Raw genomic sequence first — 22,183 nt, 5'->3', positions numbered from 1 at the left:
TCTTACTTGCACTGACTTGTGAGCAAGCAATAACGAGCACTTGGGCGGGGGAAAGGGGGGCTGTGGCTGAGGACCAAGAGTAGACACAGATCCATTTAAGGATGCAAAATGTCCATGTGTTTGGATACAAAATGTGCCTCTAACTAACAATCCCCACCTTGCAATCCAGATAGTTATTGTCACATTTAGGTAGTTTGTCCTCCCTGCCATGTGGCACAGCCCTTTAAGAGTTTGGGGGTGCCCTGATTCACAAAGTCTCAGGAGATGGGGGGGGGGAGAAGAAAGAGGATCCCAAGAAGAAATAGCATTCAGGAGGACTCCTGTTCCTGTGTCTAAGAGCCTGAAACCTCACAGAGAGGGCAAGGCAAGGCTCCCCTCTCCCTCAGACGGTAAGGAATGAGCTGGGAGCAGGTGCCAGCATCAATGCTGCCCTCTCCCTCATGGAAGGGCAGATGCCTGCCGACACTGTGGGAAGCAAGACGCCTGCTGCAGGGTCCTGAGACAGCAAGGAGCAGACACCAGTAGATGGTTGCCAAACCTGCTGAGCCTGTGAGGTAAGTAGTGCCAGCTGAAGGAGATAAAGTACCACCCAGCTCCAGGAGGAGAGTTGTGGCTCTTGCCATAAGGAGAAGACAGAGACAGAGATGTACATTGCTATCCAGAACCAGGAGAGCTGGGAACAACCTAGGTGACAGGCCTCAGAGAAACTTCGAGAGCCAGAAGCACATTTTGTTTATTTGGGACTTGTTATGGCCCTTTTTGGTATAAGGCTTTGTAATAAACAAGCCCTATGAAGGGTATCAAATCAAATCTCAAGCGTGCCTGAAATGGAGTTATTGACTACCTGAGAAGAAAAACTGAGGGAGGGAATACCCACAGCTACATACCAACTCAGCAGAGGGTACTACAGGGCAGGCATGCCCTACGACCATCCGATCCCACAAAGCTTCACTGGCACGAGTAACTCTTCAAAGATAATGGAGCTGTTCGTGTCAGTGAGGCTTTGCCGAGTGGGCCTGAGCTTTGCAGAATGTTTATGGATCCTCATCCTGAGCAAGGACCAACCCCCAGATAGGCCATAGCAGATGCCTTGTGGAAACAGTTGCACTGTGTTGCCAGTCATGCAGGCAGATTCAGGTCTATCCTGTCTAGGCTTTTCTACTGACGTTGTTGCCATAGGATTTAGGCATTAAAAAAAGAAAAATACATTCAGTAGGGATGTCTTCGAAAGAAATCACATCTCAGGTGACAACACACACAAACAGGCCCCAGCAGACTGCACTGTGACCCTGCTGGCTGTTGCCCAACCAGAACCACAAAGCTTTCTAACACTATTCCAGAATTTTTCTGCAATGGCTTTTTTAAATAAGCTGTTACACTTGAAGCGGAAGTGGAGGGAAGCACAAGGAAAAAATAATAACACTTTGCATTTATAGGGCACCCTTTCATCCAAGGATCTCAAATAACTTCCATTAGTGAAGCCTCGCAGCCTGCCCCCAAGAGTCCAGTAAGCCTTATTCCCATTTTACTGTGGGAAAAACTGATACTCTCCTAGGTTTGTGTGACACACAGTGAGTCTGTGGCATGACTTGTGATTCACACTCTTCTTCTACCACCAGCAGAGCACCCTGCCTCGCACGCAGAGAGCTGAGGACAATAGGTTCAGAATGGGAGAACCCAGGACACAGAAGATTTTAAAAAGAAATCCTATACATAATGAAGTTACAAGCCCCGAGAGCCTAATCCTGCAGCCCTTGCTCACTGGAATACAGCCCTTACCTATGTGAATGGGAGTAAGATCAGAGTCTAAATGCACATAAATGAAAGGAATAATCTCTTCCTGGGATTCTGATGTCTCTAGATCCCCCAAGGAGACATTACCCTTGGTATGATGATGATGAAAAGATGTTGGTCTCCACTGTGCCCAAAATCCCATTCCGCTTGCTCACCGCTGTCGCAGTCCAGGAAACATTCTCAGTTCTTGACAGCCAATTTCCCTCAGGGACCTGAGGCATTTTTGTGGTCTTAATAAAGAATAAAGAAAAAAACAAAACCACAACCTGGAGTGTCCTGTTAAATTCTAGCACTCGGACTCCAACCATTACAGGATTTCAGCGGGGATCATCTTTCCCCTCTCTCTGCTCGACTGCAGGTGAGCTAATTGCTCATTTCTGCAGACGCACTAACAGTACACCATGGCTTCCCCAGGGCTGTGTGCGCCAGAAATTACTGATTTATTGCTCAGCTGAGAAAGGCAGTTCCAGCAAATGGGAAAATGGCAAGCTCCTTCCCAGCTCACTGCAAGCCAGCGCTAAGCCAGCCAACGCTTACAGTTCTATTCTGACGGCAAGATGGAATAGTTATAAACTTGGGCTGCATTTCCAAAGTGCAAATGACTCAGGTTTGTGGAATGCACAACACAGAAACTGTCACACTGCATTAACCAATGGATCAACTTCTTAACAGCTCTGTGTAAGCTGCTGCACAGATAAGTAATTTGCAGTGTACAACACACAAATTTTATTTGTTTTACTAAACCCAAGAACGTATTCTTGAGTACCACCTATTGGCCCTTAATCTATTAACTAAATATACAAGTGTGTGTGTACACACGCACACACATATGTACAGCCATAAAGCATTTAGTCCAGTATCCTGTCTGTGTCAGTGGGTGACATCAGCTGCTTCAAAAAAAGGTGCAAGAAATTCTGTAATACATAGTTAAGGTATAATCTGACCCTAAGGAAACCTTCGTCCTGACCTCCAAGAGTTAGAGGTTGGCTTAAGCCATGGAGAGTGTTTTCTGGTCAGGGGTGGCTCTAGGGATTTTGCCACCCCAAGCACGGCAGGAAAGCTGCCTCCAGAGGTTTGCCTGCCACCCTAAGCACGCGCTTGGCGTGCTGGGGCCTGGAGCCACCCCTGTTTCTGGTAAACAAAGCTCATATCAACAGCATTTGCTGGCTCCAGTCCTGGGCCCTAATCCTGCAAAGGAATCAGCCTGCCGGGAGCCCATTCCAGTCAATGGGACAGTGCATGGGTACATATCCTTTTGCAAAATCAGGGCCTTGTATATTGATATGACTGAAGCGGTAACCCTTTCATAACTGTCTGGATGCCCTACCTATAAAGCATACGTGACATACGGCTCTCTGGGGCAGCTCTGTTTGCGTCAGCAGCATCATTTAACACTTTGCTTCAAAACATGAGTTTTCTTCATTTAAATTTTGCCCAGCCCTAAATGTTGAAGAATGCCAATTCCCACACACCACATAGAAACGCATGCTTGGGGCAGGCTGGGCAATGACGACTAAATTCCCACAAATAACCAAATACCAAAGAAATGCGTTGGGGCAGAGAGGGGAGCTTTTGGAGCTAGGGATTCCCTGAATCTCCCAAACTATTTCTTGAGGTTTGCAAAGCCAGTTTGGATTTGTATAAAACGTTGTATCCTTTCTTCTCTCATGGCAAGTCCTCTTTTTCAAAATCTTGATTTTAAACTTGATTTTAAAAAAGTGAGTCCTGATTATTTACATTACATTATATTGGGGCCCTGTTGTGCAAACACTGTACGAACACATACACACTGAAAGACAGTCCCTGCCCTGAAAAGTCTACGGCTTTAACAGACAAAGGGAGGGGTGAAAAAACAAAGGCAGAGAGGTGGAGTGACTTGGCCAAGGTGTCACAATGAGTCAGTAGCAGAGCTGGGAACAGAACACAGGGCTCTTCCCTCCTAGGTCTGTGCTTTAGACATTAGACCATGCTGTCGCTTTAGTCCAGTGCTCTCTATTAAGTACAAGAGAAGCCTCACACGTCTGAGCTAGGATGGCAAAAGTAGGTGGGATATATACAGCATCAGCTGCATTTTCCTTTCAGAATCTCTCCCCTCATTCTTCCCCCTTTTCTATCCAATCTACCTGGATTTGTTTTCCACTATGCCCCACTCTCCCCCTGGCTCTTTCTCTCTTCCCCTTCTCCAGTCTCTGCTAAGCACATATTTATTACAAAACCCCCCAAACTTCCAAAGCAGAACACTCCACCGCATACAGTTCTCCCCCTAGGGAATGGCTGCAACAACACACACGACATATGTTAGTCATGTTGCTTAATACTCTATGCTTGAATACTATGGTGATGAGTGCGGCATAAATACCTATACCAAATCAAACAGAACAAGAACTCGAGGACAGCTGAACTTGTGCTGAACTTCCAGAGCCAGGAAGTTTAGGCAGGTTCAGCATGAGGTGAAAGAGTTCAGCCGTGGCTAATAAACAAGCTGGACTATGAAACAGATGCTCCCCATTGACGTCAGGGCTCATCTTTCCTTGAGAGCCTGTGCTGGAAAAATGGAAGAGCAAAGTTGGTTTCCACTGCTGTTCTGGCCATTACAGACGAGAAAAGGAGACGAGAAAGGAGTGCTGGCACACAGGTAGCACACTCATCAATCCATGTGCCCCTGGATGGCAGCTGAGTCCAAGTGCATCACGGCAGGGTTATGCTGAGGGAAGCCTAGTAACAACTTCGCTACTCACAGAGCGATCACCCTCCTCCTTCACGCAGCAGTGGCTTCAGCTACTCAGCCAAGGGTGTGTCCTGTCCTCTCAGATGAAGCAAGGCTGCTCTGGGACTGAAGGAGCAATGGCCAAAAACCACCCATGGGAAACATACATAGAAAGTGACTAGCTCGCCTGTACAACAGCAAAACATCAGGGGGGCCAGTTCCTCTCTAGTGACATTTGTGTAGGCTGTGACCACTCGAACCACTGTCTCCCACCTGTGCACTATAAGAATACATGCAGAACACTAATCTAATACTTCTGCTCTGTCCTGGGAGCGGACCCCGATTGCTTCTCTGTTTCCCCCCTTGGGATCACATCTGTCCTCCCACAAAGCCAGAGAATCACATCACCACTCACGTGCTCTCTGTGCAAACATTGGTATTTTACAAACAGACGGCGTCCTTCTCCCCGTGGATCCCAAAGTGCTTTACAAATTACAGCCACAAAGGCCACCACCAGCCTGCAGCCACTTCTGCTGAGAAGATAGCAACCAACCTGTACGCAAGCATGGGAAACAAGGGGAATTTAATAAAAAGAGGCAGAGGCCAAGAAAAAGAGTCCTATGGGAACTTTAAAGATCCATAAAGGACAAGCAGAATTTTGTTTTTTTTATGTACTGTACTATGGTTTTGTATGAAAAGCCATTCGAAACCATTTGGGACTCAATATTATAGACCTTGGAAAGCTGAAGTAAACTGCTACCTTGCTAGGATTTGAACTCATATATTCTACCACTGGCCTCTGACATTCCCTGTTTTAACTTGCACTGATTTGATTCCACTCTGTCCAATACTGAAGGGTATTTTTAGTGCGCTGCATTCGAAAACTCCAATGTGGGGGGTATGTACTGTACCTTCTCACTTCCGCTTATGGGAAAGCCCTCTGGCCAGTAAATCCCTCGTAGCCTCATATGCAGCCCCCCTATCGTGATGGAACAGAAACATAGCTGGCAGATCCTGAGCCACACCTCCCCAGTCTGTGCATTCGAGATGCTATTCAGTAACGATCTAACAGAAGGCCAGTTGTGGCTTCAGCTGCACTTTGCATGGATTAATGCGGTTACTATCGTAATCAGACCTGTCCACAGGGGAGATGTTTTTTGGCAAGGCTGACCTTGATGCATTCCCCGAACCCTACATCTCCGCTTCCATTTCCTTTTGGCAAATGCCCCCATTCTTCAGGCCTCAGTTCCAGCACCAGCTTTACACTTCAGGCTGGCAAAACATCAGTTTTCATTCTGCTCACAGCAACTGCTGTCCCATATTTTTCATATTACGGTGCCAAACAAGGCTTTGTTTTTTAATGTTGCTTTGGCTATGCAGAATTTCACTGCTACTGCGGAATGTTTCTAGCAGAAACATAAGAGAACCCTAGGGCTGCAATAACCATTCACACAGGAACAGCTGGACCCTTGGGTTGCAAATTCCATGTAGTCTTTCCCATAAGAAAAAGTGACATTGACCAAGTTTTCCCATATTTTTTAAATGCAAGACAGAGGGCCAGATTCACCAGTCCTATGACAGCAGCCAAGAGTCTGTGACACCTTGCAACAGCGGTAGTTGGGTGGGGTTGAGCTGCAACAACCCTCCCTTGGGGTTTTCAGGAGATGAGGGCAGCTTCAAGCTTATGGCCAGACCTCTGTGGAAAACTACCCCACAGAGGTTGCTCGATGCACAGAATCAGACCATCTCCCAGCCGTCCTGCCAAGCCAGCACTATCTGCTTTAAGGGCTGCACTGGCCTCTCAGAGTACATCAACACTAGCAGCGGCATTGCATGCCCGACTAGCATGGGTAGAAATCACCATGTAGATTGTGAGGCATGGTGCAGGTGAGCAGAGCACCCTACAAGCCTGAACTCTCCACAGCTCTCTACACACCCACCACTGCCTAGCTCTTTATAGCAGTGTAGTGTCTCTCTGCCTCAGCCTTTCCCTGCTGCCTCCAGCCTGCCTGAATCTTTCACTCCCACATTTAGTTACACCTCGTAGTGAGCATGGATGCAGTCTGCCTTGCACTGAGGTGTGTAGCTATGTACACACCACATGCCACTGCAAGTGTAGACAGGGTCTTACTCACCCCAGTAGAGGGGAGGTTTCAACCACTTTCTGGCTTTGCAATCTCCTCCTGGGGCAGATCCCATTATTGCCTACTGCAGGGTACTTGAACCTTCCTGTGAAGCATCTGGTGCCGCAATAGGGTCCTCACAGGATACTGGACTAGATGGGTCACTGGTCTCATCCAGTCTGGCACTTCCTGTGTTTCCATGATGGACTTCCCACCATTAGGGGATGCTGTTATTGCCACGCAGTGCCCATGTTCTAAGCTCTGGGCCAGTCACACATGGACAGTTATGTACTGTAGCTAAAAGAGAGATCAGACTATCAGCGAGGTATGTAAATTATAAATTACACCCACATCGAGAGAGTTAGCAGGCTGAAGGCAATGCATGGGAATGACAGTCTTCAAGCAATGCCATACAAGAGGCAGTGAGTTATGATGGAGTTACAGCACAGGTCAAGAAGTGAATGTGAGACATAAAACATGGCAACTGTAACCAGAGAGGAGCATTAACTGTGGCTGCCAGTACAGTCTGACTGCTCACCAGGAAGGGAACTTACAACGCAAACAGCCCGATCTATAGAGAGACCAGGCATTACTGACTGGGCTACAGGACACAGCTGACACCAAGTCGAAGAGTGTCACTGGTATCCAGCTTTCTAATGCTGCTTCAACATATCATACAGCCGCTGGCTGTGTCTGTGGAGTCTGATCAGCGATATCTACCAGCTACCAGCCTGATGTGGGAATGAGGGACTTACGCACTAGAAGAAAGGGACAATATGGCCTGATCATTACTGCACTTTGACCAGTTTTTCCAAGTAGGAGACTGCATCCAGGCCACTGTGGAGCACAGCCAGATAGCATCCCTGCTGCAGAGAAACCCACAGCCTCTGGCTTTGCACACTTCAGATTCCACGCTATGAGGTGGAATCCAGTCGTCTGGGAAACAGGATGCTGTGCCAATGGCAAGACTGCAAAATAGATGCCAATCATTTCAGGAGGCTAAAGATTCAGCTGGGAAAGGAATGAGACCCCCTCACCACCTGAGAAAGCTCCCTAAATTAGCACTAAGCACTCTCTAGTACTGCATATTTCGCTAACCAATAACGAGAGCCTCCTAAGACGAATCCATGTCAGCGCTATTTCCTCATCTAAGGGAACACTGGCAGATCAGGTGGCAGCCAGCAGCATGCAAAGCAGTTACATTTCCCAGATATACAAGCCAGATTTAAGGGACACATTTGTCACCCCCTTTTTTTCCTTTTTCCTTTTAGTTTCCATAATGTGCAGCAGTCCCTCCCCCAAACTCTCTCCTGGCCCCCACGCTGTCTCACCTCCTGCAGAAGCTTGGAAATAGAAATGCATATACTTACCTATTTTGTTTCCCCTTCCTTGGCAAATGTATTTTTTTTGTGGGTGTTTCTAGCTCTGCACCACCATAAATGGCTTTGAAATTGACTTCTCTCTCATGTGCACCTGCATCATCGATGTCGTCAGCAGGAGAGATGTGCACGGCTCAAGGAACGTGTTTGTGTCAGAAAGCGGCTGCTGTTGCAGAGGCCTTAGGGAGAGCTCAGATACTGTATACTGATGTGATACCCACAAGCATCTTAAAGGAACTTTGGAAAAGCAGTCTATTCCTTACTGCAGAGCACTGTATTGCCGTTTCCTTTCTCACAAAGAGAAGTATCGGATTTCAGAGCAGTATTCACCTCCGAAATGATTCCATTGCTTAACTCCGTTTTTTACCTCTCAGCTCACTGCACAAGATCAGCATAAAACCTGAGATTTCACTGAATCTACTGCAATTTTTCTCCCTTATGTAAATGCTGCCTGACATAGCAAGATAAACCAATATTTCAATGGCCTAATTCTGCATTCATTTTGCACCTAAAACTCCTGTTGTGACCCTGGGAATTTTGGGGTGCACAAAGAATGCATCCTCAGGATCAACGTCAGTCTTACTTTTAAAGCTAAGCTGGTTTAAATAAGTCACTCTCAACAATTCCTTTGTTCTTGATGCATCTTACCTTTGCAAGGGTCGCTTAAGTGTAATCTAGTGTTCTCATTTCAAAACAGAGCTGTACAAAGCACCTGAAAATATGCTGCAGTGAATAATAATGACACGCTGGCCACTTGGGGTCGAACAGATTTAAACAGCTTTTGCTATCGGTATTTTTTCTTTCTTATTTTAGTTTTTAAAAATGCTACTTCTTCAGAAACGAAGGACATATTTAAATGACAAACAAGCTGAGTGTCTGGAAATTATTACAGGAGAGATAACAGATAATAAATATGGCAACGTGCAACACATTTCATTCCATTTGGTTTGGTGGATGTTAAAGGTAATTGCTGCAATCCTTTAAGCGGGCATGCTGCACGCTAATTTTACATTGGACACAGCAATTTTATTGTGGTGAATTCAAGACACATGATGATGAGAAAAATATGAAAAGAAGAGAAGGAAAATTTAAATTATTTTTGTCCCCCTGGAGCTGTGTGGCTACCTGGGCTAGGAAGGATCTGGTCCTGCAGCCAGTGAAACCAACTGCAAGACTCCCACTGATATCAGTGGTGCAGTATTGGGCCCTAAAGCTGCTGCTCCTACAAGATACCAAGGACCTTTCAACTCCCATGAACTTTAGTAGGAGAGAGTGCTCAGCACCTTGCAGGATCAGGCCCTACCTAAGACAAATTCTGTCTGTCAAACTTCTGAGACAGATTTACATGACTGATTTTATCAGGAGATAGGACTGTGACAGGCTACAATAAACGTGCCAAGACCATGATGGCAACGAATGTTACCAGACGTGGGTATCACACAACACTGCAAACACTCAGACATTTTCGACCCAGGCAAGCAGGTTGGACAGAGTTATTTATTCTAAGATATTTGAGCTTCATGTGACATGAGACAATAAAACCCCAAGTAAAAAAGTCCTGTGGTGCAAGGTTTATTTATTTATTTATTTATTTTAAGAAGGCCTAGATTGTTCCTGGAGATGGCTATACAAGAAGGGCTGTATACTGAACTGCTCTACCAGCCTGCTCCGGGGAAAATGTATTCTGCCCCTGAAAGCACCACTGATGACACACTGCTTAATGCAGTAGAAAAATGATGCTATCTAATAAGACCACAATTAATGATGAAATCACACAGCATATTTCTAAAGCCAGTTCTGCTTATGGTCGCCATTGTCACTGTCTGTGGAATGTCAGAGGCATTCAACTTCACACCAAGATTAGTGCCTATTGTGCAATCACGTTAAGCTCTTCTCGATGGCTGTGAAACATGGACACTCTACAGCAGGCACCTGAACCAACTAGAGCACTTTCACATGTGCTGTGTCTCCTCTGTATCAAGTTTTCGGACAAAATCCCAAACATCGAAGTTCTAGACCAGTGCTATATGACTAGCGTTCAGGAGCAACTTTGCTGGGCTGATATGGCTTGATGATATGCAAACATCTATACCACAATTGTAGCCCGAGCCCCACAAGCCCCTGTCAGCTGACCAGGGCCAGCTGTGGGTGTTTAATTGCAGGGTAGACATAGCCTTATTGGCCTGTCCGTCTCAGGAGAGTCATTCAGAGAGCAATGAGGGAAGGAATCTTTCCCTACTACAGAGCTGGAAAGGCAGCTGGTCTGGAGACTAGCAAGGGAGATTTCACCTGTCCCCAGAGGTAAAGGGGGAATTTCAATCAAAGCAGACAAGGACACTTTCTAACCTTCTGTAGAAAAGAGAAAAGGGAGACGCATTATCCTGGGCAACATCTTAAGTCTGTTCAATACAATTCTTGAAAAAGCCGCATCAGGAAGCTGAGTTTGACTGAGGAGCAGTGAGCTTTGTGACAAAGTACAGTCCAAGATTAAATCACGGGTTCTCGCATCCAGTGGCTCATGTGAGAAGGACAAGTGACAATTACACCTCATAGAATCTCCCTGGAGGAGATCTCCAATGCTTTCCCAAAAGAGACCTCCTCAATGCTAGGGAATCTAGCTCTCTTGAGTCATGGTCTAGTTTAGGAACCCAAGGGGAGGTTGCATTTTATTACAGTTATAAAAGAGGAACTGAAAGAGTACTTTGCAAACCTGCCGAGACATAGGGTCATTGTGACCTGGAAGACAGAACTGCTTAGAATTAGTCATCGAGTGCGTACAAGAGAACTGTGCAACAGCAATTCTCCAGCAGGAGTCTGAGCGAAGCAGCAGCGCACCCCAGCTGTCCACTGCTCCACTATTCCAAAAGAGCAATGGAGAACATACAGTTGCCAGACTACAAACAGAGGATCAAGGCAGAGCCCTAAGAGCATAATAAAAGCCTCTGTGTTTATTTAGGTGGGGGTTCAGCTGTACTTTGTTTGGTCATTGTATATATACACACACGACTGCAAACTTGCCTTGAATTGGCTTAAATTAGGACATAGACATAAGGTAATAACTACCTGTGCTTTGTTTCCACTAGGATTTCAAAGCAAAATCACTAACGCACATAAGCTACCTTGCTGTAAAAACACATCTTTTGGGGCAGTGAAGACACAGCCTTAGTGAGACTTCTGCTCCGGTGGGGACAGTGTCATCCAAGAGTGACCTCACCCAGGTGCATTGACTGTGGAAGCGATTTTGCTCCAAATGCATAAATCACTCCCTTTGTGCCAGTTCTTAAAAAGCTGCGAGGCCTCATGGAAAACACTACAGGAGTCTCCTTTTAGAAACAATTCTGCTAACCTGCCAGCTGTTTTTTTGTTTTTCATTTGGTTTCTTAAAGAGCTCATCCTCACCTTGCAGTTATTCTCAATCTGAGAGCAATGTTCTCTGCTTCTGACATCCCAGTCACCCTCAGCAAATGATCGCAAAGTCAGAAACAGAAGGTCAAGGCCAAGAGTCTCCAAGGAACTGGCAATACTAGATGGCTGGATTTTGGATTAGGTGGAGCACAATGAGTTGCAGGAACAGAGAAACTCTAAAAATCTCCTGTGCTCATGAAAATGCCCTGAACAACAGAAAATTGGAGGTGGGGTTCTAAATATACAAAAAACATATGCTAGGCAAGTAGAACATTTTCTGAATAACATTTTTTCCCCAGGATGTGACCCTTCAATTCATAGACTTGGTGGTAACATCAAATCACAGTAGAAGGAGAACAGGGGAATGCTACCATAGATCCTCAAACAGGCAGAGGGGGCAGCAAAGAGATGGCATTTCCATTCAAAACAAAACATAAAAATGAATGTTAAGTTCCGGCAGCAAGAGGGTTTGGAGCTGGAGAGGCAGTGTTGCCTCATCCTGAGAGAAAGGCATCAGGAGTCCAAGGTTACTGAGATTTAGTCTATGTTCTGCTGGGAGCAAAGCTACATACACCGAAAGCCTCTTACTGGCATAAAATGCAGCAGCTCATCTGCTTAACACACTCATTTCCACGAACAAATCACCCTCATGCCTCACTCTCTATTGGTTGCTTACTAAATTCAGAGTCCACTTCAAGATCCTAGATATTCAAAGCCCTACATGGGATTGGCTCCAGGTAACTAAGAAGTCACCTCTCCCTCCGTGATCCCCCATAATAGATACTTGTATATTTCACTGGAAGGGGCAGGAAAAAAATTTCTTAAGGGCTGGACCCAGAGTGTGGAACTCACTCCCGTAAGACATAAGAATGACCACAGGGCCTCTTCACTTCCAGAACTAAAGACAAAACTAACTTACTCAATTTAGCTTTCCCACAATAAATTATTCATGTGCTCACAGAGACACGGAGGAGGCCTTCTCCTCTTTCCTCCTCTACCTTTATGTCTATTAGGCCTATACTATGCGTTTAAACTCAATTTAGCAGCGTTAAACCGAACTAAACCTGCACGCGTCCACACAACGAAGCCCTTTATATTGATATAAAGGGCTCTTTAAACCGATTTCTGTACTCCTCCCCAACGAGGGGAGTAGCACTGAAATCGGTATTGCCATGTCGGATTAGAGTTAGCGTGGCCGCAATTCGATGGTATTGGCCTCTGGGAGCTATCCCACAGTGCAACATTGTGACCACTCTGGAAAAGCAATCTGGAATCGGATGCACTGGCCAGGTAGAGAGGAAAAGCCCTGCAACCTTTTGAATTTCATTTCCTGTGTGCCCAGCGTGGAGCTCTGATCAGCATGGGTGGCGATGCAGTTCCAAATCCAAGAAGAGCTCCAGCATGGACCATATGAGAGATACTGGATCTGATCGCTGTATGGGGAGAAAAATCTGTTCTATCAGAGCTCCGTTACAGAAGACGAAATGACAAAGCATTTGAAAAAATCTCCAGGCTATGATAGACAGAGGCCACAGCAGGGACTCAGCACAGTGCTGCATGACAAGTGAAATGGAAAGCCAAAGGATCAAATGAACGCTCATGGAGGGAGGGAGGGGGTACTGAGGACTCCAGCTATCCCACAGTACCCGCAGTCTCCGAAAAGCATTTGCATTCTTGGCTGAGCTCCCAATGCCTGAAGGGTCAAAAACATTTTCCCGGGTGCTTCAGCGTGTATGTTGTCAATTTACACCCTTCTGCCTCCCCCCCCGCCCCCCCGAAAGAAAAGGGAAAAAATTGTTTCTCGCCTTTTTTCAATGTCACCCTATGTCTATTGAGTGCTGCTGGTAGACAGGGTGCTGCATCACTGAACACCGGCATCCCCTTCTGGGTGGCAGATGGTGCAAAATGACTGGTAGCCATCGTCATCATCAGCCCGTGAGTGCTCCTGGCTGGCCTCGGTCAGGTCGGCTGGGGGCGCCTGGGTAAAAATGGGAATGGCTCCCGGTCATTCCCGGCAGACGGTACAAAAGGCTTGGTAACCGTCCTCATCATAGCAGCTGGAGGCTGAGCTCCATCAGCCCCCCTTTTCATGTCTAAAGAAGATTCTGTACTCCTGGGACTATAATAGCAGCAGGAGGCTGCCTCCCCCTCATTTTATCTCTAAAAACTCAGTGTTTCTTATTCCTGCGTTCTTTATTACTTCATCACACAAATGGGGGGACACTGCCACTGTAGCCCAGGAGGGTTGGGGGAGGAGGGAAGCAACGGGTGGGGTTGTTGCAGGGGCACCCGCTAGAATGGCATGCAGCTCATCATTTCTGCGGGATCTCTGGGGCTCTGACCTGGAGCGGCTGTGCTATATGGTTCTCTAGTGCCCTTGCCCCATATTCTAGGCAGGACTGACTCTATTTTTAGACAAAACATAAAGAAGGGAATGACCCGGGGAGACATTCTCATTTTTGTCCATGAGCACCCATGACAGCAACAGACAGTACAAAAGGATTGATAACTGTCATTGCCAATTTCCAATTGCAAATGGTGCAAAATGCCTGATAACCATCATTTCATTGCCAATTTACAATGGCAGATGGTGCAATAGGGATGGTACCCGTCTCTGCAACTTTGCAAAGGCAAATGAATGCTGCTGTGTAGCACTGCAGTACCGTGTCTGTCAGCAGCATCCAGTACACATACGATGACAGTGACAAAAGGCAAAACAGGCTCCATGGTTGCCATGCTATGGCGTCTGCCAGGGCAATCCAGAGGAAAAAGGGCGCAAAATGATTATCTGCAGTCGCTTTCACGGAGGAAGGACTGAGTGACGACATTTACCCAGAATCACCCGCAACACTGTTTTTGCCCCATCATGCATCAGGATCTCAACTCAGAATTCCAATGGGCGGGGGAGATCGTGGGAACTACGGGACAGCTACCCACAGTGCAACGCTCTGGAAATCGACGCTAGCCTTGGTACATGGACGCACATCGCTGAATTTATGTGCTTAGTGTGGCCACGTGCACTCAACTTAATACAATCCGTTTTACGAAACTGGTTTCTGTAACATCGGAATAATCCCGTAGCGTAGACATACCCTTAGTTCCTGAAAACTCGCTAAGGAAAAAAAGTGTCAAGTTCTCCGTTTTATCAGATGCCTAAGATATTCCTACAAGGAAAACAAGAAAATGGTCATGACACATTTGTTCTGTCTTCATACTGAAATGTGATGTCTGCTGCAGTGAAGACTGGAAAACCCACCCAAGAGAATGGCTGAAATCCAGGAAGGATTCCAAGGAACAAGGAGCTCTTTGAAGAAGTTTGATATGAAGTGCGTCACATGGGTTTTTAATGCATTATCACATGATGCCAGAGCTTCCTCTCTCAGATCATTTGCCAGGAGATTAACCGATGTCCCCATACCAGTTTCAGTGATGGAGCTTTTTAGCCATCACCTCTGGTAAGTTTTCTGATCTTGTGGTTTCAAGACACTTTTTACCCCGATTTAAGCCTGTGAAATCCTTTGATGCTATCATTTAAATTCTATATAAACCTCACTCCTGCAACAGCGCTATTTTTAACCATTGCCATAGTGACAATGCCGTAAGGTGTTTCACACAAGGCTACACCACACTTTTCAGAACAGTGTTTCTCAATTTAACCTTCTCTGTTTGCAATATAAAAATACTGAACTTCCATTGCTAGGGCCAGATTCCAATACTTTTACTCTTTGGGCATAATTCAGTGGGGCCACTAGTGGAGTAAAGTGCTATTCATCATGAACAGGGGTATCAGAATCTGATCCCTAGCAATTCACACTGAGTAGTACCTTACACTATGAGTGGTTCCATTGAAATGCGGAATAAAGTACTATCTATAGTGAGTAAAGATGTAGCAATTGGACCCAAAAGGACAACAGAAATACTCATGAATCAGTGGGCCATTAGCAGCTGATATTTGACCCAAAATATAGGTTTTGTTAAAAACAAAAATTCTCACAATGGAGACCAAGAGTTCCAAGTCTGTACTTGAGTACTGGGGGAAAATGTTTATTTTAAATGTTATAAGCCAAAAACTGCAGCATTGTGCCAGTTCCCAGTGCATGAAAACCGAACAATGAATTTGGAAAGGAATATAAACAAAAGTAAAATTGACCAGTCTATTTTCACTGTCCAGGCAGAGAGAACTGTAAAAAGTAAACAGCGTGATTTGCGGAAATGAACGGCCACTTGCTAGCAAGGGTGGATGAGCTACATGTCTGGTGTTTCCAGCTCACAGAGGCACAAGTGGGTAATGCCCAGCCCAAGTCATGCTTCCCACTCTACCACAGAAGACCCAGTATGGTGCTTTTTGCAATGGCAGCTCAGGAGACTAACCACAATCCTATCAGGTCTGCAATCAGCATTCTTAATGCCAGTTTAAAGAACATGAATGGCTACATCCCAGGATGGTGATGGTCACTCTTTACCCATGAGAACAATTTAAATGCAACCAAACCCCATAAAACCTTTTGATGTGCATCTTTTCTCCTCCTGTGTAAATCTCCATCCTGCCCTCTGGAAAACCAGTTTCCCACTGGAAAGATTTATCTTGATTCAGTGCAATTTTGTATTCCTCAATCAAGCATTTCATTATTAACAACATTAAAAATGAGTATTGTGATAATGACCAAAGCCCTCTAGCAGTGCTAGCTGCTGTACATACACACACACATACATACACACACACATACAGCAAGAGAAACCTGGTCCTTGCTCTGAAGAGCTTGCCATATGCAAGAAATACAGAGTAAGAGACAGATAACGTATAAGGAAAATGCCAAAGGTCCATATCTTGTTATTTATATTTTCCCCTATATGAAACCTTTCTTTATTTTCCTCAGCCAATATGATGAACACAGCTGAACTCTCATGCCCTTTGTCCACCCTGCCTACCTCAATGAAATACATTCAGGTTTAGCATGAGGGGAAAGGGGAATAAAAGCAGCCAGTCAGATGATACAGAATATTTATTCCCTTCTGCAGTAAAAAGGGCTTCCACAGATTTTAACACTGACTGTCATGAGACCAAAGCTGGGCGTGAAGTTACGGCACTGGACTGGGAACTTAGGAGACCTGATTCCGTTTCTATCTCTGACACAGACTTCCTGCGGAATTTAGGGCAAGTCACTTAGCTTCTCTGTTCCCCAGCTGTAGAACAGGGACACTATACTTCCTTTCAGTTTTGTCTATTTAGATGGTAAGCTCTTCAGGGAAGGAAAAGTATGTACAGTGCCTAATACAATGGAGTCCTGAGTTCAGCTGGGACTGAACCCCAGGCACTAACACAATACAAAGAACATATAATGATAGTAAGGCTTCTCAGTGGAGAACTACATTAGACATTTGCATCTGGGTTCTCCAGACTTGCATAAATGTTTAGAGCTATATTACCAATGAGAGAGTGTGCTGGCATCAAGGTACCGTACCAAAGTATCATCCAGCAGAGCAACCAACCTATTGTAAAACAGATGCAGGTATTACCCTACCAATCGGCCTGTGGTGAACACCACCTTTCTGAATCACCAGGCTTCCCATTTCTTTGCGGGTTCCCTCCAGATCAGCGTAGTCACCATACCAAGCAACTTTCCACACGAAAAGTAAGTTGACAGCTGAGTCAGAGTCACAGGTGGTAGCAGAAGTGAGCTGACAAATTTGTATCAGCAGCAGCAGCGGCAAATTCTGTAGCTGCTCTCTAAGATGCTCAACTTAATCCTGTATAAAAGGGTGGCTTGCCCCTTTTTGAGGTAAGGCCTGGGGTCAAACAACCCTAGTTACAAAGTAGGCACACCTGAGTAGGCCTTAGATGATTCCCCTATAACAGCAGCAGGAAGCTGAGGGGATGAGGGGGGGAAGCGAGTGATCGAGAGAGAGATGTTCAGGGAGAAACAATCAGAGGAAGCTGGGGTAGAGACTGCAGAAGAGCTGCAGCAAGCAAGCAGGAGACCTTTCGTTACGGGGAAGGGTTTGAGCCTGGAAGCCAGAAGGCTAAAGAAAGCTAAAGACAATGGAAGGCAGGCTCCCCAGGTGCAAGACGGAAAAGACTCCAGCCAGGTAGGGCCTGGGAGGGGCCTGCCAAAGCAAGAAAGGTCCCAGGCAGGTAAGCCAGGGAGTAGAAACAGAAACTTTTTGTTTGTGTGGACTTTTGCCAGAGTTTTAAATGGGGTTTGGAATTTTATTTTGAGTTTATTTTCTGTTAATAAACCCAGACCCCAAGGAGGGGCATTTCTGGCCACAAATAAACTATGGGTGAAGTTTACTGAGGAGCCCAAGAGAGGAAATTGAGGTGCGGGGGAGCCACCTGCAGGGTCACCTTATGACCCCCAGGGGGCACATGCGAGGAGGCCACTCATTGATATCCTGCCTTTGCCCTTGCTTCTATTGTGAGTTCACTTGAATTGCTGAATATGTTCCAAGGTAAACAGCATAACATTAGTGGGTGTTTTTCCTCTGAAAATTTAAGCAACCAAAACATTAACAACTATATTCCAGCAAACAGGAATATGTTAGGACAAAGTATATGGGCCAAGATTTAAGCTCTGCCATTGTTCCGTGGAAACGAATTGCTTCCTATTCCTGGCAAAGGGAAGGCCTTTCAAATCAAGATAATGTTTTATTCTATTAAAAAGAAATTTAAAAAAAAGCAGCAGAGGAGCAAAAATAAATCCTTCTATACAGCAAATGTCCACTGAGGTTAAATTACTCAAAGTTTCCCAGAATGAAAGGCTTGCTTGCAAGCACAAAGCTCATCCTTAAGATCAGCTCCTAGAGAGCAAAGTTGTCTCCATATTGCTGGAAGATGTATGAGCGAAACAAACCATGCTAGCTACGGTTTTTCTTTGCTGTTTAAATCTTCAGGAATGGACTGTACCTTTACCATCTGCCCAGTGATTGGGGCAGGGTGCAGCTGAGCTGCACCAAGAGCGGACCAGAGACATAGTGAGCATCTGATTAATTCTACCCTCGGAGGAGGTAATCTTCTGGCCCACACCACCAGCCTCAGCTCTCTTGGCAGGCACACTGGGTGGGGTGGGAGAATCCACCTAGTCTTTGTCCCTCTTGCTCACTCCTTGGCCAACAGTGCAGGAGGGGAAGTCGCAGCACATGGAACCTTCATGCTGTGACCCATGATGCCCCCATATTCTACTGCAGGGCTGCATAAGCAGTACGATAATCTTGCCTTCGAGGCTAATTTTACATCACTCATACGCTGAAATATTGGTAAAAGGAAGATGAGGCACAGTTAGGTGGCAAAAGCAGAAGTGCCTTGGCTTAGCACAGCCTTTTCACACAATGTTATTTGTCAGCTAAATGGACATGGACAACAGATAGAATATTCCGCATGGTCATGAGCTGGGAGAGGGTTAATAACTCCTTAACATTTGGATCTTGTTGCTGAGAACTTGGATCCGTTCAAAGAATGGGCTTGATCCTGCAAGGTGCTGAACACCCTGGCCTCAATCCAGCAAAGTACTAGAATTCAATGGGATCATTCAAACAGTAAGGCTACTAAACATGAGGAAAATTGGCAGACTCTGGCCCGTTAGCTGTAGAGCATTGAGGTGTCACTGCATGAAATCTGATGCTGACCTGCGAATCATGGTCATCATATAACACAGCCAAACAGACTCAAAATATTGCAAAGATGCATTTACTTCATTTGTTCCTCCCGCTAATTTCTTTAACATCCTTATGCCTCACACTACAGCTGTAAGATAGATATTAGTATATCCACACAGGTAAATCAAAGCATAAAATTTAAGAGCGATTTATCCCTAAATTCTCCTTTTTCTGTTTTATTCCCTTACTCCTAATCATCCATTTGTACTGCCCTGTACAATTCACCTGTAAGTAGCTGGTAAAAGAAGTTGGTAACTATACAAAACACAGCAATAATCTACATTTTCCTGGGTAACTATTTTTCACAATCCATGCTATCAAAAAATGCCAACACCAAAGCAATTCTATGGGAAGGACTTCCATTTATTTTCACATGCACTTGTTGTGGGCAGAATGGAATCTCGATAAGCGACCAAGTAAGAAGTCAACCTGTTGGACTGCACTGGAATGCTTCCAAAGAAAAGTCCTCTGCTTATCTCTCAGCTCCAAAAAAAACATACAGGAAAGTTATTGTTTCACACCGTGGGGTTTATACACATAACAAGCCCATTCATTCTCAAGTAAATGTCTTCATAGTCAATTTGGACATGTAACAGAATTCATCCACAGTCCTTTAAAAAGTCACATTTTGGTGGTTGGGAATGATCTGTTTTTGACATATTATGGTGTAATTTGTGAGCCAATTTGTTTAATAATCCCATAATTAATCAACCTCATTTCCAATGAACATGAAAAATTACCCAAGATTCTTGGATTAACACCACCCAAGGCAGCAAGTAATTCCAAATCATTTAAAAGCATGAAACAGATTGATAAGCAGACTGATGCTACTTACAATGAATAGGCAACTTTAAAAGGTACCCTTGGCCCAGTTTCACATGAGTAAATAAACAAGTACCCAGTTGGCCTAGAATATCTCAAGATTAGGCTGTTGTCTGCATTATTGTAAATTTCTATACATCTACTAGATTCTGTGGCACAGAAACAAGTGGGCTCAGTTACTGTACCACCTGAAAATGTGTTTGATACATACTGCCTGGAGGTTACCACAGGCTGATAGTGCAAGGCTATCCTAAGCTGCTCAGTTTGTGGCCTTGTCAGGGTTTAGGGATTCTGGAGGGAAAAGACCCTTCTCTTTAGACAGAGGACATGGCTGCAATAGAGCGTGAAGAAAGACAGAAAAAAAGAAGTCATCACCTAAACCTCAACTGGAAGGGACTTTTCTTCATTTGAATAAGTTGAGCCTAACCACCAGGGATGAAGAAATGATGCATCTGAACACCTGGGTCAAGACGAGGTCAAGTCACTTAATTTTTTGCTGTGGCCCTTCTTGGCATTTGCACTTCCACAGCACCATCTATGCACAGCTCACAGGGTGTACAAGAGAAAGGGCACTTCATAGTTACAATTATTAAGGAAAACAGTGAATGCAAAACCTACCTTCCACTGCAAAGAATGAAACCACTGATCCCTCAGGTAACTGTTTGCAGCCTGCAATTAAAAACAAAACACATACAAATGGAACCATTAGATTCTGTTAAAGCTCTGGAACGTTGAGCCAAACACAAGCGAATCACCTGCGTGTTCTTTAAAACCCTCCAAGCAGCGCACAATTGCGTGGATTTGAAACCTCTGACCTGGGCTCTCTGCTCTAGAATTATCAGCTTCAATCCACACCCTTCATGAAAGCGGAGGAGAGTTTTAAAAATCTACCAAAGACATGGGTTTGCATTATCATCCATTTGTTTTAACAGGCAGCAGTGACAAAGACGACATTACATCTTCTTTAAATTTAAAATATTAAATATTTACCTTTAAAAGAAAAACCTAAAAAAAAGCATTAACTTCAGCGGATCCAAAACCCTTTGAGCTTGATGGAAAGATTCCCATTAACTTCAATGGGCTTTTGATCAAACCTATGGGGATAGCTCAGTGGTTTGAGCATTGGCCTTCTAAATCCAGACTTGTGAGCTCAATCCTTGAGGGGGCCACTTAGGGATCTGGGATAAAAATCTATGTGGCGATTGGTGCTGCTTTGAGCAGGGGATTGGACTAGGTGACCTCCAGAGGTCCCTTTCAACCCTGATATTCTATGAACTATATGCCACTAGTCCTCTATATCAGATCACTACCCTGGATTAAAATGCTGATAATATTTTGCAGATAACTCCACTTATGCACCATCCTCCCTTGTTCCCCATTCCCCAGCTGTGATCTAGCTACTTGAGTATCGTCTTGGCAACAACAACGACAACAGAATGCAATGAAAATGTTAAAGAAAACACACACATAGTTTACAGCATCTGCATAGTCATTCTCAATGTAACATGTGCATCAGTTTTTATCCATATTAAGCAGAACTGCTAAAAATTCCTTGTGTTCAACTAAGGTCGCAGCCAATAAAGAAATAGTTCAATGCTCCCAAAGGTCACAACCTTGATACCAAAAATTATAAAAGCAGCTACACTGACGTAAATCCATTAAGTGCACAGAAAAGCGTACATGTCTTTCCAGGGCTTCCTGTACATTAGAAATATTTTGTGTGGGTTTGCTTTTCCAGCTCCATCTCATTTCTTTTCAGCTGCTAGGGCTTTTTCCTTGCAATTAGGGATGTTTTAAATGAGTAGTGAAAATAGCAGCATGATCAATGCAAGTCCTTTGTAAGTAAATGGGAAGGTTCTTCACCGGATAAAAATGCATCTCCTTTCAGAGGGGCTTGTGTCCTGCAAGGCAAAGATCCTACAAACTATTTCCCATGCACCTGAACAAAAGTTAAAGCATCTTGTAATTATTTCTCCTCTTCTCCACCTTTTTGGATAAGTGTTAAAACCTAGAATGCATAATTAACTTTATTCCAAGCTAAAGGTAGCTAATGCTAACCAGAGCAGCAAAAGTTAAAGTTAGGGTATGGCTACACTTGCACTTCAAAGCACTGCCGCGCTTTGGGGTAGCTTGCAGCGCTCAGAGCTGCGCTCCCAGCGCTGCAGCATGGATTACACTGAGGCTTTACAGCGCTGTATCTTGCAGCGCTCAGGGGGGTGTTTTTTTTCACGTCCCTGAGGGCGAAAGTTGCAGCGCTGTAAAGCGCCAGTGTAGCCATGGCCTTAGTCTAGGTACCAAAT

General features: G+C 45.0%; 1 protein-coding gene across 2 annotated transcripts in view; it reads right to left on the bottom strand.

The window, feature by feature from the left end:
- Positions 1–22,183, bottom strand: part of CMIP (c-Maf inducing protein) — a 185,339-nt gene that overhangs the window by 44,866 nt on the left and 118,290 nt on the right. For both annotated transcript variants that reach the window (XM_030581345.1, XM_030581346.1), the window contains exon 3: positions 20,502–20,552. In XM_030581345.1, the coding sequence (XP_030437205.1) occupies positions 20,502–20,552 (51 nt within the window). The remainder of the gene's footprint in view (positions 1–20,501; positions 20,553–22,183) is intronic.

This window comes from Gopherus evgoodei, chromosome 12 (genome assembly GCF_007399415.2).
Source record: "Gopherus evgoodei ecotype Sinaloan lineage chromosome 12, rGopEvg1_v1.p, whole genome shotgun sequence".
Taxonomy (NCBI): Eukaryota; Metazoa; Chordata; order Testudines; family Testudinidae; genus Gopherus; species Gopherus evgoodei.
This window is presented reverse-complemented; position numbering and strand designations above follow the sequence as displayed.